The sequence below is a fragment of the Aotus nancymaae genome, unplaced genomic scaffold (assembly GCF_030222135.1).
Source record: "Aotus nancymaae isolate 86718 unplaced genomic scaffold, 86718_ANA_hifiasm-v0.15.2.pri h1tg000027l, whole genome shotgun sequence".
NCBI classification, from domain to species: domain Eukaryota; kingdom Metazoa; phylum Chordata; class Mammalia; order Primates; family Aotidae; genus Aotus; species Aotus nancymaae.
The window spans coordinates 3,673,529-3,687,756 of NW_026988440.1; the positions used below are offsets into that span (position 1 = coordinate 3,673,529).

The 14,228-nt window shown below is 47.8% G+C and overlaps 1 protein-coding gene across 1 annotated transcript; it reads left to right on the plus strand.

Moving 5' to 3' along the window:
• The first annotated feature begins 7,491 nt into the window (after positions 1–7,491).
• Positions 7,492–14,088, plus strand: ZFP57 (ZFP57 zinc finger protein). The gene is made up of 5 exons (XM_012477444.2): positions 7,492–7,579; positions 9,814–10,297; positions 10,805–10,931; positions 11,383–11,484; positions 12,748–14,088. Exons 2-5 carry the CDS (start codon positions 9,875–9,877, stop codon positions 13,974–13,976), a joined length of 1,881 nt encoding a protein of 626 aa, XP_012332867.2. The 5' UTR covers positions 7,492–7,579; positions 9,814–9,874; the 3' UTR covers positions 13,977–14,088.
• Positions 14,089–14,228: the final 140 nt, after the last annotated feature.

The window sequence follows — 14,228 nt, forward strand, 5'->3', positions numbered from 1 at the left end:
CAGGGCAGGATTCCTCTTGGAGCTCTCCTCTAACTCCAGTGCACACCAGGGCTGCTCACCCAGCCACCTGTATCCAGTTTAGACCGCAGCCCAGTCCTCTCCCAGGCTGCTCAGTCAGAATCCAAGAGAGCAGAGCATCGGCGCCTGTGTGTGGTCACCCAGCTGAGAACAGAAAACAGGACCCCTTTGGCTTCCTCCGGTTGAGACCTCCCCATTGTTACCCTTGGCTTTCAGTAACTGGACAGGACGATGTACACAAGGGGGCGCCCCAGTCCCATGTTAGGTTTGGATTCCGAAGTGTTTCCCAAATCCAAGCTGACATACATGTTTCCTCTCCGCCTAGTGACCGTGGACTCTGACCTCAGGACAGAGCAAGGTTTCCAGGCCATAACAGGTGGTTGCCAGGTTACGAGTGAACCCCACAAACATACTGTCACTTCTGCTGCTGCTTCCAGGGAGAAACGTGGCTTTTCCTGAGGACCAACCCCTACTCTCCAACCCTAGGATAGGGGAGAGGAAATTCTCAGGGTATTGGCCTAAAGAGATGGACAGGTTGCTGGTGACGTGAAAACAGGAACAGAATAGGGACATTAGGGAGAAAGGGGCATAGAAAGGCATCAGCTCCGATGACACCTGTGTAGGATCAGTGGGTTCTGCTTGGGGAGAGGCTCACAGATTTCTAACAGGTGCTGTTTTTCACATGGATGATAATTGCAGCTGTGTCCCTTTTAAAGGCTATCAGAAAACTACACTTAAATTGTAGGCAATTTTCTGTGCTTACAGGGATAGTATAGTTTGCTCACACGTGAAGAAGATAAAGGGAGAAGCAGTGATTGTAGGAATTAGGTTCCTGTTTCCTTGCCAGCTGTCAACCAAGGGTTGCTCTCAGCTTCTGGAAGTTGCCTGCATTCTTTTGCTCATGGCTGCCTCCATTTTGAAAGCCAGCCGTGGTACACTGAATAATTCTTTTGCTTTGAATCTTCCCAACTTCTCTTCAATCTTTGCTCTTTCTTCCTGTTAAGGAGTTCATGTGGTTAGATCAGGCCCAACCAGAAAACCTGTTTTATGGTCAATTGACTTGGGACTTCAATTACAACAGCATAATCCCTGCGTAGTGGTCCAAATGGTCCCCAATTTACAATGGCTCAACTTAACGTTTTTCAACTTTATGATGATGTGAAAGCAATACACATTCAGTATAAACTGCATTTTGCATTTTGATATTTTCCTGGGTTAGAGAGTATGATACTCTCTCACGGTGCTAGACAGCAGTCGTGAGCCGCAACTCCCCATCAGCCACAAAATTACGATGGTAAACAGCTGATACTGTACTCTACAGTATGCTGTATGCAACAAGTTACCTGAGGTAGTCAACACTATCATACAATAGGATTTCTGTTAGGTGATTTTGACCAACGTAGGCGAATGTGTTCTGAGCACATTTAAGGTAGGCTAGGCTGAGCTAAGATGTTCAGTAGGTTAGGTGTACTAAATACATTTTCCACTTAAAAATATTTTTAACTGGCCAGGCGTGGTGGCTCTTGCCTGTAATCTCAGCACTTTGCGAGGCCAAGGTGGGTGGATCACGAGGTCAAGAGATCGAGACCATCCTGGCCAACATGGTGAAACCCCATCTCTACTAAAAATACAAAATAAAATTAGCTGGGCATGGTGGTGCATGCCTGCAATCCCAACTACTCGGCAGGCTGAGGCAGGAAAATCGCTTGAGCTGGGAGATGAAGATTGCAGTCAGCTGCAATTGCGCTACTGCACTCCAGCCTGGTGACAGAGTGAGACTCGGTCTCCAAAAAATATATATATATGTATATATATAACTTACAATGGTTTTATTGAGACATAACCCCATTTTAAACTGAGAAGCATCTGTACTTAGATTAGCAATTGACTGAATAACCAGGAGAGGGAATCTTGAGGGAGAAGGCATCTTTAGAATTCTGCCTATCACAGTACCTTGGGGGGACTACGACATTTGTAAATGAATGTATCCCATTAGAACTTCTCTACACCTCTAATCACTTTTTGTCTTAAAGTGGCTGAGGTGAGATAAAGGGATCTAAAGGAATTTGGGGGTCATGGAGGAAGAAACCAGTTCTGCTCCATTAAAGTTTCACAGTTACTTTCAGTTCTTGCTGCATGGCAAGCTTTCAAAGTTCTCAGCCCACCCAATACTTGATATGGGGCAGCAACATCCTGATGGCTGATGCCATCGGTTTTGGCCTTGAATCTCCCACCCACAGCCATGGCCGCTGGCTGAGGCCATGGGGTTTGCACCTTCAGGCTGACTTGAGCTTGACTTGCACAGGGGTAACCCTGAATGGGGATTCCATCCGTTACCAAGTTAATTTGTTTTTCATCAGGTTTCAACATAAAGGCTAGGGAAATTTTTCAGAAGAACAGGGCTGACTGCAAGCCTTTATTTAGATTTCTTTAGGTCAGTTTGTAGTTCGTTGATGGCTCGCCTTCGTCAGTACAGTAACACCAATCCAGATCACTAAGAGGCCGAATGCGCACTTAATTTCCTGTAGTACTTTGTCTCAGAGAAATCGTGCCTAGAAGGCCAGATCTTCCTGATGGCAGCCAGGGATCACTGCAATGAAAATTTGAGACCTCTTACTGTTGCCCACAAACAAATCTAAGGTTGGCCCCACAGACTGCAGGAAGCACTGAGCAGTAAAGACAGCACAGTGGTTGCCATTCTTTCTTTCTTTTTTTTTTTCTTTTGGAGACGGAGTTTCACACTGGAGCTCAATGGGGCAATCTCGGCTCACTGCAACCTCCGTCTCCCGGGTTCAAGTGATTCTCCTTCCTGCCTCAGCCTCCCAAGTAGCTGGGATTACAGGCATGCGCCACCACACCTGACTAATTTTGTATTTTTAGTAGAGACGGGGATTTCTCCATGTTGGTCAGGCTGGTCTCAAACTCCCAACCTCAGGTGATCTGCCCGCCTCAGTCTCCCAAAGTGCTGGGATTACATGTGTGAGCCACGGCACCCGGCCAGTTGTTGTCATTCTTTCTTAACAAGTAGTACCCCCTTATACCCCTCACCATCTCAACTCCCAGGTGACCCAGCTAGAGTGAAATGATTTGGTTGGCTCTGCCCATAGCCATTGTTAATTTCTCTCCTTTCACATTCACTGAGCATCTCTATAATTTTTTTGTGGAAAAATTGCAGAAATCAGGATTAAATCACTTTTGTCAGACCCAGATAAAGTAGGGCCAGGTCGGGCGCGGTGGCTCACGCCTGTAATCCGAGCACTTTGGGAGGCTGAGACAGGTGGATCACTGGAGGTTAGGAGTTTGAGACCAACCTCGCCAACATGGTGAAACCGCCTCTACTAAAAATACAAAAATTAGCCGGACGTGCAAGCACGTGCCTGAACACAGGAGGTGGAGGCTGCAGTGAGCTGAGATCACATCATTGCACTCTAGCCTGGGTAGAAGCAAGACTGTCTCGAAAATAAATAAATAAAGGGCCAGGAAGGCATGAAGGAGAGGAAGGTCATGCTTACATGTTTGAAATAAGAATTGTTTCAAAGGACTTTTTAAAAACTTCACAAAAAAGTAAAAATATTTTCTTCATCCTTCATAAATGTCCTGTCACAAGGTTTAACAGCAGACATTCTTTTTTTTTTTTTTTTTTTGAGACGGAGTTTCGCTCTTGTTACCCAGGCTGGAGTGCAATGGCGCGATCTCGGCTCACCGCAACCTCCGCCTCCTGGGTTCAAGTAATTCTCCTGCCTCAGCCTCTGGAGTAGCTGGGATTACAGGCACGCACCACTATGCCCAGTTAATTTTTTGTATTTTTAGTAGAGATGGGGTTTCACCATGTTGACCAGGATGATCTCGATCTCTTGACCTTGTGATCCACCCGCCTCAGCCTCCCAAAGTGCTGGGATTACAGGCTTGAGCCACCGCTCCGCTCGACATTCTTTAGTAGTACAGTAATTTAGATAAGATGCTCTTGGGCTGGGCACGGTGGTGCACGCCTGTAATTCCAACACTTTGGGAGTCTGAGGAAGGTGGACCATGAGGTCAGGAGATTGAGACCATTCTGGCTAACACAGTGAAACCCAGTCTCTACAAGAAAAAAAAAAAAAAAAAAAGAAATACAAAAAATTAGCTGAGCACAGTGGCACGCACCTATAGTCCCAGCTACTCAGGAGGCTGAGGCAGGAGAATCGCTTGAATCCAGGAGGCGGAGGCTGCAGTAAGCCAAGATTGTGCCACTGCACTCCAGCCTGGGTGACAGAGTAAGACTCCATCTAAAAAATAAAATAAAATAAAAAAAAGATGCTCTTGAAAGAACACTGGCCCAGTAATGGCATCTCCACCAATAAACTGACAATAACCCTGGCTTTAAACCTCTGGAACAAATGAACTCTGTTTCTGAGCAGCTTGTATCAATCTCTCCTTTTTCACTAATAGAAGCTCTCTTATACCCTTCCCTCAGTGGCTGCACTCATGGCTTGCCATCCCATGCATTCCAGTTTATAATCCTTATTTCTTATTCCTGAGTAAACTGAACATATTTAGAGATTATGTTCTAGTGTCCTTTTTTAGGTTGACATCTGAAACAAGGCAGAACCCTCTGCCCACTGAATCTTAGTAGTAATTATTACAGTGGAGTGGAGGCCTGTCATTTTATTGCCTATTAATAAGGAAAAATTGGGGTGGCAGCTGCTGTTGAATTAGGAAGTCAATTCAGAGACAGCTGCCCAAGGGGTGCCCTGGCTGTTGCTAAACTCTTCCACACCAAGGTCTTCAGCACCAATCTGGCAGGTAGCTCGAGGGTTTGTGTTGATGTTTGAAACCATGAAGACCAGAACCAGGATGACTCCTCCTTTCTCTTTTCATATCAGCCCTCAGTTCTCTCAAACCAGACCCCTAGAGTGTTTACACCCGGCCTCCATAATAGAGGGTCCCACAATACCCATCTCCCTTTAGCCCTCCTCCTTCAGCTCATTCTCTTCACACTCAGACCTCAACATCTGCTCGTATCTTCTTACACCTCACTGTAGTTTCCTTCTGCCTATCCCTACCTCACATGTCAGAATGCTCCTCAGTCTCTGTCATCAGAGTTGAGTTAATTTCCCTTGCCTGGTTTCTTCTGTATTTCAAGACCACATTGCATCATAGTGCATATGGGGCTACTCTCCTGGCTAAGTAATAAGCTCCTATAACACAGTTTAGTTTAGTAAATATTTACTGAGCATCTACTGTGAGCCAAGCATTACACTGAGGCTGCTGAGGCAGATGCAGAGACGAATTAAACTGTGTCTGTTCCCAGCCTTTCTCCCCAAATCTATAGTGTAATACTTCTTGAATGAATGGCTGAAGGAATGCCCTGTTTATCCTATATGTCTTTCTTGATCCTCAACATCTGAAGATCAAATCGAATCAGTAAACTCTGATTTGGTCAGGGAGCTGGCTTTCCAGTTTTCTACATAGCAATTTGGAATCAGGTCTGGGATTAGCGAGGCAAGTGAGGCAAGGTCATGCAAGTGGGTCAGATCCTGTTACAATTGAAAAGCTAGTTTAGTTTCTTCATGTTTAATGGAAAGCATATTTGCCACTCCTGCCTCCAGCTTATTTTCATGTGGGTCTGAAGATGGTGGTAATCTACATAACTGCTTCATTCTCTTGCCTCGTGTGCTTCCCTGCACCCTCCCCACACATCAATCACCTTGCTCAGACTCTGTCTGAGCCAACTCAGCCCACAGATAAGGATTGTCTGCCTGCAAGGGGCAGAGCACTCTCCCGGGTACCTTGGGAACACTAAGAGGTTTCAAACTTGCACCTGCCAGTCATCTGGTACTTTACCAAGGAGCCGAAGCACCAGTGTGGAGATCTGAAAGCAGGGGCTCTGGTTTTGAGTCCTGGTGCAGCAGGGCATGGTCTTTGGCAAGGCTCACCATCTCTGGGCCTGTTTCCTCATCTGCAAAAGACAGAATAGTAACTCCTGCCTCCCAGGGTGGTTGTGAGGATTTGATGGAAGCTATTTTACACAAGCATTTTGTAAATTACAAAACCCATGTCAATATCTATATTTAAAAAGATCATGGCCGGGCGCGGTTGTTCACACCTGTAAATCCCAGCACTTTAGGAGGCCAAGGCAGGTGGATCACGAGATCAGAAGATCAAGACTATCCTGGCCAACATGGTGAAATCCCGTCTCTACTAAAAAATATAAAAATTACCTGGCATGGCGGTGCATGCCTGTAGTCCCAGCTACTCAGGAGGCTGAGGCAGGAGAATTGCTTGAACTCAGGAGGCGGAGGCTGCATGGAGCCAAGATCGCACCACTGCACTCCAGCCAGGGTGACAGAGCGAGACTCCATCTCAAAAAACAATTAATTAATTAAAAATAATAAATAATAAAAAGATAATAATGCAAAAGGAATACGCTAAGTGTGAATTAAGTGAAAAGAAGTATTGTGATTTCAGTTGAGCTGATTAAAAAACAAACTCACTAAAAAGGTTTTAATTGGGTCGGGTAAGTTGGGGGGACTGACTAGTAGCACTTTACCTACACGCGGTCCTCTCTGCTGTCCTACCTCCACCTGGCGCCTGTATATCATGTAAGTCTCCTGTGTGCTCTCCTCCTAGGCCTAGGCTTTTCTAAGATGCTTTGTGCCTTCATGTCTCATTCTGGGGCTCTGTGTGTTTTTCCTTTGGGTCCTACATGATGGTTTTTGGTAGCTGCATGTTTTCTTTTCTTTCTTTCTTTTTTTTTTTTTCCAAGATGGAGTCTTGTTCTGTCGCCCAGGCTGGAGTGCAGTGGCGTGATCTCGGCTCACCGCAACCTCTGTCTCCCAGGTTCAAGCGATTCTCCTGCCTCAGCCTCCCGAGTAGCTAGGATTACAGGAACGCGCCACCACGACCGGCTAATTTTTGTTATTTTTAATAGAGATGGGGTTTCGCCACATTGGCCACGCTGATTTCGAACTTCCGACCTCAGGTGATCCGCCCCGCTCGGCCTCCCAAAGTGCTAGGATTACAGGCGTGAGCCACGCTCTCGGCAGCATGTGGGTTTTTTGTTTGTTTGTTTGTCTGTTTTGTTTTTGTTTTTTGTGTTTTTAAGATGGGGTTTCACCATGTTGGTCAGGCTGGTTTTGAACTCCTGACCTCAGGCGATCCGCCCGCCTTGGCCTCAAAAGTGCTTGGATTACAGCCAGGCAGGGCCGCGTGTTTTAATCGTAAATACTTGTCTTTTTTTTTTTTTTTTTTTTTTTTTTTTGCTATAGTCAATTAAGACTGGGAAAAAAGTCCTAGCGCTAGGTGGAACCAGCATTTACCAGTTGGTATGAGGCTCCAAGTGGTGGTGCATGGCGGGCTGTCTATAGTTCTTAGGATGGGAACTCTTGACCTTGGCAGGCTCACCCTCTGAGCTGAGTCAAAGGGCAGGTTTTCGGAGGCCTGAGAACTGGGAGGGGGTGGAAGCAGGCGGGGCCTGGGCGGGGCCGCGGCCCGGGGTCTGCGGGTTCTGGGCTGGAGCGCTCCAGCCGCTGGTCCCCTGGAAACCCTGCGCCCCCAAATCGCGGTTCGCCGCGCGCGGCAGGTGAGTAGCGCGGTAGCGGGGATTGCCGCTAGCGGTGGTAGAGGCCGATGTTGGATGTTGTCCCTGCTCCCTGCTCCTCTGACTCTTCGGCAGGCCAGGGAAGCACCGCGCCCCTAATCTTGGAGGGGCTTCCAACCTCTGCGGTCCTTCGGGGAAACCAGGGTTAGTCTGGGGTGTAGCCAGGTGCCCTGTCCACTGTGGGCACTCAGGGGATTCCGAGCCGAGGAAGGACTCCTGGTACGTGTTGAAAAAGTCGGCATCCCAGAGGGAAGATTAGGGCAGATGGGCATCGGGGAAGGCGGTCCCAACCAATGGGACCGTTTCTTTTCTTTTCTTTTCTTTTTTTTTTTTTTTTGAGACAGAGTTTCGCTCTTGTTACCCAGGCTGGAGTGCAATGGCTCGATCTCGGCTCACCGCAACCTCCGCCTCCTGGGTTCAAGCAATTCTCCTGCCTCAGTCTCCCGAGTAGCTGGGACTACAGGCGTGCACCACCATGCCCAGCTATTTTTTATATTTTTAGTAGAGATGGGATTTCACCATGTTGACCAGGATGGTCTCGATCTCTTGACCTCTTGATCCACCCGCCTCGGCCTCCCAAAGTGCTGGGATTACAGGCGTGAGCCACCGCGCCCGGCCTACGAATGGGACCGTTTCTGAGCACGTAAGCCTATTCGATGGGTGCTAACGACTGCCTGCTTTGTCAGGCAACTGAGCAAAACAGCCTTTGTTCCTGGCCGCGGGAAGCTTCAAGGCTGGGGTTCCGGAGGTGGGCGCGCAATGACAAACAGTAAGCGCGGAGGGCCGCGCCAGGAGCGCCCACCGAGGCCGCGATCCGGTGGGTGGCTGGAAAGGGTCCCTGAAGCCCTGAGCAGAGACCCAAGGGCCGCACGACTGCAGGAAGGCCATTTTGCTTGGCTGACAGGCGGAAAACTCACGTGGCTGGAGTAGCAGGGCTGGTGACGACGAGGGCGGATCCCACTAAGGCTTGCAAGTGTTGCGGGTGGTGGGGGGTGAGGGGGATTCTCGTCATTCTCAGAATTGCTGTGGATAAAGAGTTTTGGGAGCCGGGCGCGGTGGTTCAAGCCTGTAATCCCAGCACTTTGGGAGGCCGAGGCGGGTGGATCACGAGGTCAAGAGATCGAGACCATCCTGGTCAACATGGTGAAACCCCGTCTCTACTATAAAATACAAAAAATTAGCTGGGCATGGTGGCGCGTGCCTGTAATCCCAGCTACTCAGGAGGCTGAGGCAGGAGAATTGCCTGAACTCAGGAGGCGGAGGTTGCGGTCACAATGTTGGCCAGGCTGGTCTCGAACTCCTGACTTCAAGTGATCCACTTATCTCAGCCTCCCAAAGTGCTGGGATTACAGGCATGAGCCATCGTGCCCATCTTCTGGATTTTTCATTTAATATTATTATTATTATTTTTGTGTGTGTGAGACAGAGTTTTGCTCTTGTTACCCAGGCTGGAGTGGAATGGCTCGATATTGGCTCACTGCAACCTCCGCCTCCTGGGTTCAGGCAATTCTCCTGCCTCAGCCTCCCAAGTAGCTGGGATTACAGGCACGCACCACCATGCCCAGCTAATTTTTGTATTTTTAGTAGAGATGGGGTTTCACCATGTTGACCAGGATGGTCTCGATCTCTTGACCTCATGATCCACCGGCCTCGGCCTCCCAAAGTGCTGGGATTAAAGGCGTGAGCCACTGCGCCCGGCCTCATTTAATATTTTTGAACCATGGTTGACAGTGGTTAACCGAAACATCAGAAAGCAAAACCACGATAAGGGGGAGCTACTGCATGTATTGAAAATCCAGGTCACAGAATCGTGTGTGTGTGTGTGTGTGTGTGTGTATTATTTTGCTCTTAGAGAGCGTCTCCTTTATTCTCACATTTCTAATGAAACCAAGTCAGAAATAATAAAAACACTCACTCAAGGTGATCTGTGACAAATCCTGGCCTGGTTACCCCAGGTACATGATTTCTAGTGGTACTGACTCAAAGGTTTAGACATTAACTTTTGTACATCAAGAGTGTCCACATGTCCTTGGAAAATTATTTAGCATCTGTGCATTAGGTCCTTAAGATGGGGCCAGAAATTGTTACCTCATTGCTGAGAGCATTCAGTGGCATACAGCAGGGGTTTAATAACTGCTGGCATTCCCTGACCAGATAAAAAAGCTGTTTCTTACCCTAACCTCTTGCTGATATATTTTGTTTTTCTCTGACCTCAGGTTTCTAGAAGCAGGGTGGAACAGAGGGCAGACACCTAGCCCAGCCTCGAGTTACTAAACAATGGCAGCTGGTGAGCGAAGGGTGACCAGGGCCCTGAACTCTGTGGCCCTGGCTTTGAGGGAAGCAAAATTGTTCTCAATTGTGGAAGAAAAGAATTTGGACAGCAGAACAAAAAAGGAAGACAGCCTCTTGGAGCAGATGCATTTGTCACAGGAAGCCACATCAAACCCTGGGGCCTTTGTCGGACCTCTCCATCTGCCCAGTTCCCAGGAGGTGGATAACCCCAGGAAGGAGTCCAGTCAGCCCTGGGTGCCAGGCCAGCAGTGGATAAAGCTAGAAAGAGATACCACAGAAGAGAAGGTGTTTGAACAGTTGAAGCCAATCAGACCTGTACAGAAGATGGTCCCATGGGTGGCCGAGGTAGCCACCACCTGGCAGGAAGCCATGAAGAGAGATTGCTGGTGGGAGGCATGGGTGAAGAAGGTGAGGACACTAAGTTAGAGAGAGGTGGGGTCCAGGTCCTAGACTCCAGGAGCTCTTTCATACATGCTCCTGCCTGCAGGTTAAATGAAATCTCAGATTGTTCCAGGCTGAACGACATCCAGAAAACGGAGCTGCAAGACCTTTCTCCATCTCCTGCACCACTCTGGCATCCTTCACGGAGTACTTTCTGAAATTTGTTAGAGTGGCAGCATTTTTCCTTTGCTTTGCTTTCCTATTTATATTCTGCATATCCTCCTTCCTCTCCCCCACATCTTTCTCCCTTTCTCTTCATCTTTCCTTTGCATACTATACCGTTACTGGCCTTGTGTCTGTCTTTTCATATTTTCTCTATTCCTTCCATGGGTTTAGCTTTCTCTTAGGTTTTAATTCTCTGAATTTTGAGAATGTATGTTAATCTTGTACACACACACGTGCATGCACACGCACGCACACACACATGCATGCATATATTGATATGAACTTCTTGAGTCCCTCCTGTTCTTCCAGAAGCCAGTCACCTTTGAGGATGTGGCAGTGAATTTCACCCAGGAAGAGTGGGACTGCCTAGATGCCAGCCAGAGGGTCCTTTACCAGGATGTTATGTTGGAAACCTTTAAGAACCTAGCATCTGTGGGTAAGAGGCTGGGCTTCCCTCAGCAAGCCCCCTGTTCCTAAAGGCCCTGGAATATCTGTTTTCCCTGGACAGGTAGATCAGCTCACAATTAGTTTCACTGACCCCTGGTTCTATGCTTTCCAGGTGTGAAAGATCTGAGTCACTAAGCTCAGTGGTAAAGAGAAGAAATGATAGCTTGCATGAAAGCAAAGATAACACTTGTAACATGATGACAGTGTTCTCAAAATATGCAAATTTTTTCATTCATCCAACCAACCAATATTTACTAAGTCACTCCTGAGAACCAGGTACTTTGCTAGCAGCTGGTCTTTTGAATGTCTCCTTTCTGCATCTACATGTCCCAGGTTATGGTTCTTAAATAAAGGCTATAAGAGGTAGCCTGTTGTTCCCATCAGATGTGAAGGGGCCACACCCAGGACCAACTCAACTCTTTCTCATTCCCACACATCAGCCAGAATATTTGTGCATAAGCCAGAGCTGATCACCAAGCTTGAGCAACAAGAGAAACAGTGGAGAGTGTTTCTCCATCTCCCAAACACAGAAGGCCTTTCAGGTAAGAATTGCCAAGCAGATACGAAGGTAAAAAGGGCCCAGGTTAAACCCTGAAAGGATGGAGAGCTGATCGAGAGAAGGAATGCTCTATATGCCCTCCTAGGGTACCTCTTTCCAGCCCAGTCAGACTTGGAGTTGAAAGAGAGCTTAAGCTCATAGGCTCAAGTCCCTTGACTTCAAGTTGAAGATCTAAGTCTTTCAGTACTAGTAAATATCTTCAGTTTCTAGAGATTGAGAGATAACATGAAGGTTGCTTATGTCCGTAATGCTGCTCTGACTTAAATGTTTTTTCTAAGAGAAAAGAGAAGCAAGGAGGATAGGCTTCATGCTGGGTTGGAGTAAAGGAGGCTTGTCCTTGGGAGTAAATAGTTTAGAGAGCTATCAAGCCAGGCTGACCACACTTCCTGGTTGGCCAGGACATCCTGGTTTATACTGTCATCCCAGCTTGATTGTTAATGAGACCTCTTTTTACCTTCAAGTGGCCCAGTGTTCATGATGTATTATTATGTGGGTGTCTATGGAGTGTCTATGAGAGTTTGAGCAGTATTGAAGATGAGATAAGATAGATTTCAAGAAGTGTTGTTGTCAGTTAAAATTCACATTTCTGACACTGTTGAAAGATTTTCCAGTTAAATTTTTATTTGCTTTTAATTTGAAAAGCCATTTTTTTTTTTCCGATTTCTAGCCTATGAGGCTCAAGGGCGAGGATGAATATGTTGGGTGGGAGAGCAAGGGCAGAGGCAAGAAGTGTCTTTCTTGGGCTGAATGGAGGAGCCGTGTTGGAGTTCTTTTTTTTTTTGAGACGGAGTTTTACTCTTGTTTTCCATGCTGGAGTACAATGGTGTGATCTCAGCTCACTGGAACCTCTGCCTGCTGGGTTCAAGTGATTCTACTGCCTCAGTCTCCCTAGCAGCTGGGATTACAGACAGATGCCACGACTCCCAGGAAATTTTTTTTTTTTAAGACGTGGTTTCACCATGTTGGTCAGGTTGGTCTTGAACTTCCAACCTCAGGTGATCCACCCGCCTTGGCCTCCAAAGTGCTTGGATTACAGGCATGAGCCACCACGCCCTGCCAATTTTTGTATTTTTAATAGAGATGGGGTTTCATCATGTTGGTCGGGCTGGTTTCGAATTCCTGACCTCAGGTGATCTGCCCACCTCAGCCTCCCAAAGTGCTGGGGTTACATGCATAAGCCACCGCGCCCAGTCTGTGTTGGAGTTCTTAAAGTGAATTTTGTGTTATTCTTCTTCATTCACTACAGAAGGCATGAAGAAAGAGCTTCGAGAACAAGATCCCAGTCTGAGGGATGAGGGGACTAGTGAGGACAAGGCCTTCCTTGCATGCAGAGGGACCATCTCTGCCCCAGCTGGGTCTATGGACAGGACCCGGGTGCTTCAAGCATCACGGAGTGGGCCACCTTTTTTTTGCCACACCTGTGGCAAGTGTTTCAGTAGGCGCTCCTACCTCTATAGCCACCAGTTTGTTCACAATCCCAAGCGGACTAATAGCTGCAGCCAGTGTGGGAAGTTGTTTCGGAACCCCAAGTCCCTCAGCTATCACAGACGCATGCATCTTGGGGAGAGGCCCTTCTGTTGCACGCTCTGTGACAAGACCTACTGTGATGCTTCTGGACTAAGTCGTCACCGCCGCGTCCATCTGGGTTACCGGCCCCATTCATGTTCCGTGTGTGGGAAGAGCTTCCGTGACCAGTCTGAGCTCAAACGCCACCAGAGGATACACCAAAACCAGGAGCCAGTGGATGGAAACCAGGAGTGTACTTTGAGGACTCCAGGCACCCCTGCTGAATTCCAGGCACCCATCGCCAGAAGCCAGAGGTCCATCCAGGGGCTTGTGGATGTGGACCATGCACCAGGGGCCAGGTCCCAGGAATCCACATTTAGAACTGAGGGTCCTATGGTCCAGAACCAGCCATCTGTTCTTAAGAACCAAGCGCCTGTGACCAGAACTGAGGCAGCAATCACTGGAACCCCCTGTCAGGATGACAGATCCAATTCTTACCCAGTGGAGCCCTCAAGACTCAATGTCTTCTCTTGCCCCCATTGTCCTTTGACTTTTAGCAAGAAATCCTATCTCTCCAGCCACCAGAAGACCCACCTCACAGAGCCACCCAACCACTGCCTCCATTGTGGCAAGTCTTTCAGCTCATTTTCCAAACTGGTCAGACACCAGCAGCAGACCCACTGGAAGCAGAAGAGCTACCGTTGCCCTATCTGCGACCTCTGCTTTAGGGAGAAAGAGGGCCTTATGGGTCACTGGAGGGGCTCTAAAGGCAAGGAACTGTGCCCAGACAGCCACCATAAATGCCGGGTGATCCTGGGCCAGTGGCTTGGCTTCTCTCATGACGCCCTCACTGTGGCTGGGGAGGAATGGAAGCATGGAGGTGATGGGTCTCCCCCCAGGATCCATACCCCCAGAAGAGGCCTAAGGGAGAAGGCATGCAAAGGAGGCAGTGAGCATCTTGAAACATAAATAAATGGCCTTTCTGCCTGAGATCTTTCTTTGTATTTGGTTTTTCTGAGGACTGACCTCTGGGGTAAGGTGGCTGGAGTAGAGGGAGACAGGTGAGTGCATAAGGAAGGAAATATATGAAAGAAAAAGGGTTAGAAGTGTGCATATGGAAATTTGTGTTAGTATTATTATTTATTTTATTTTTATTTTTTTGAGACAGAGTCTCACTCTGTTGCTCGGGCTGGAATGCAGTGGTGTGATCTTCGCTCACTG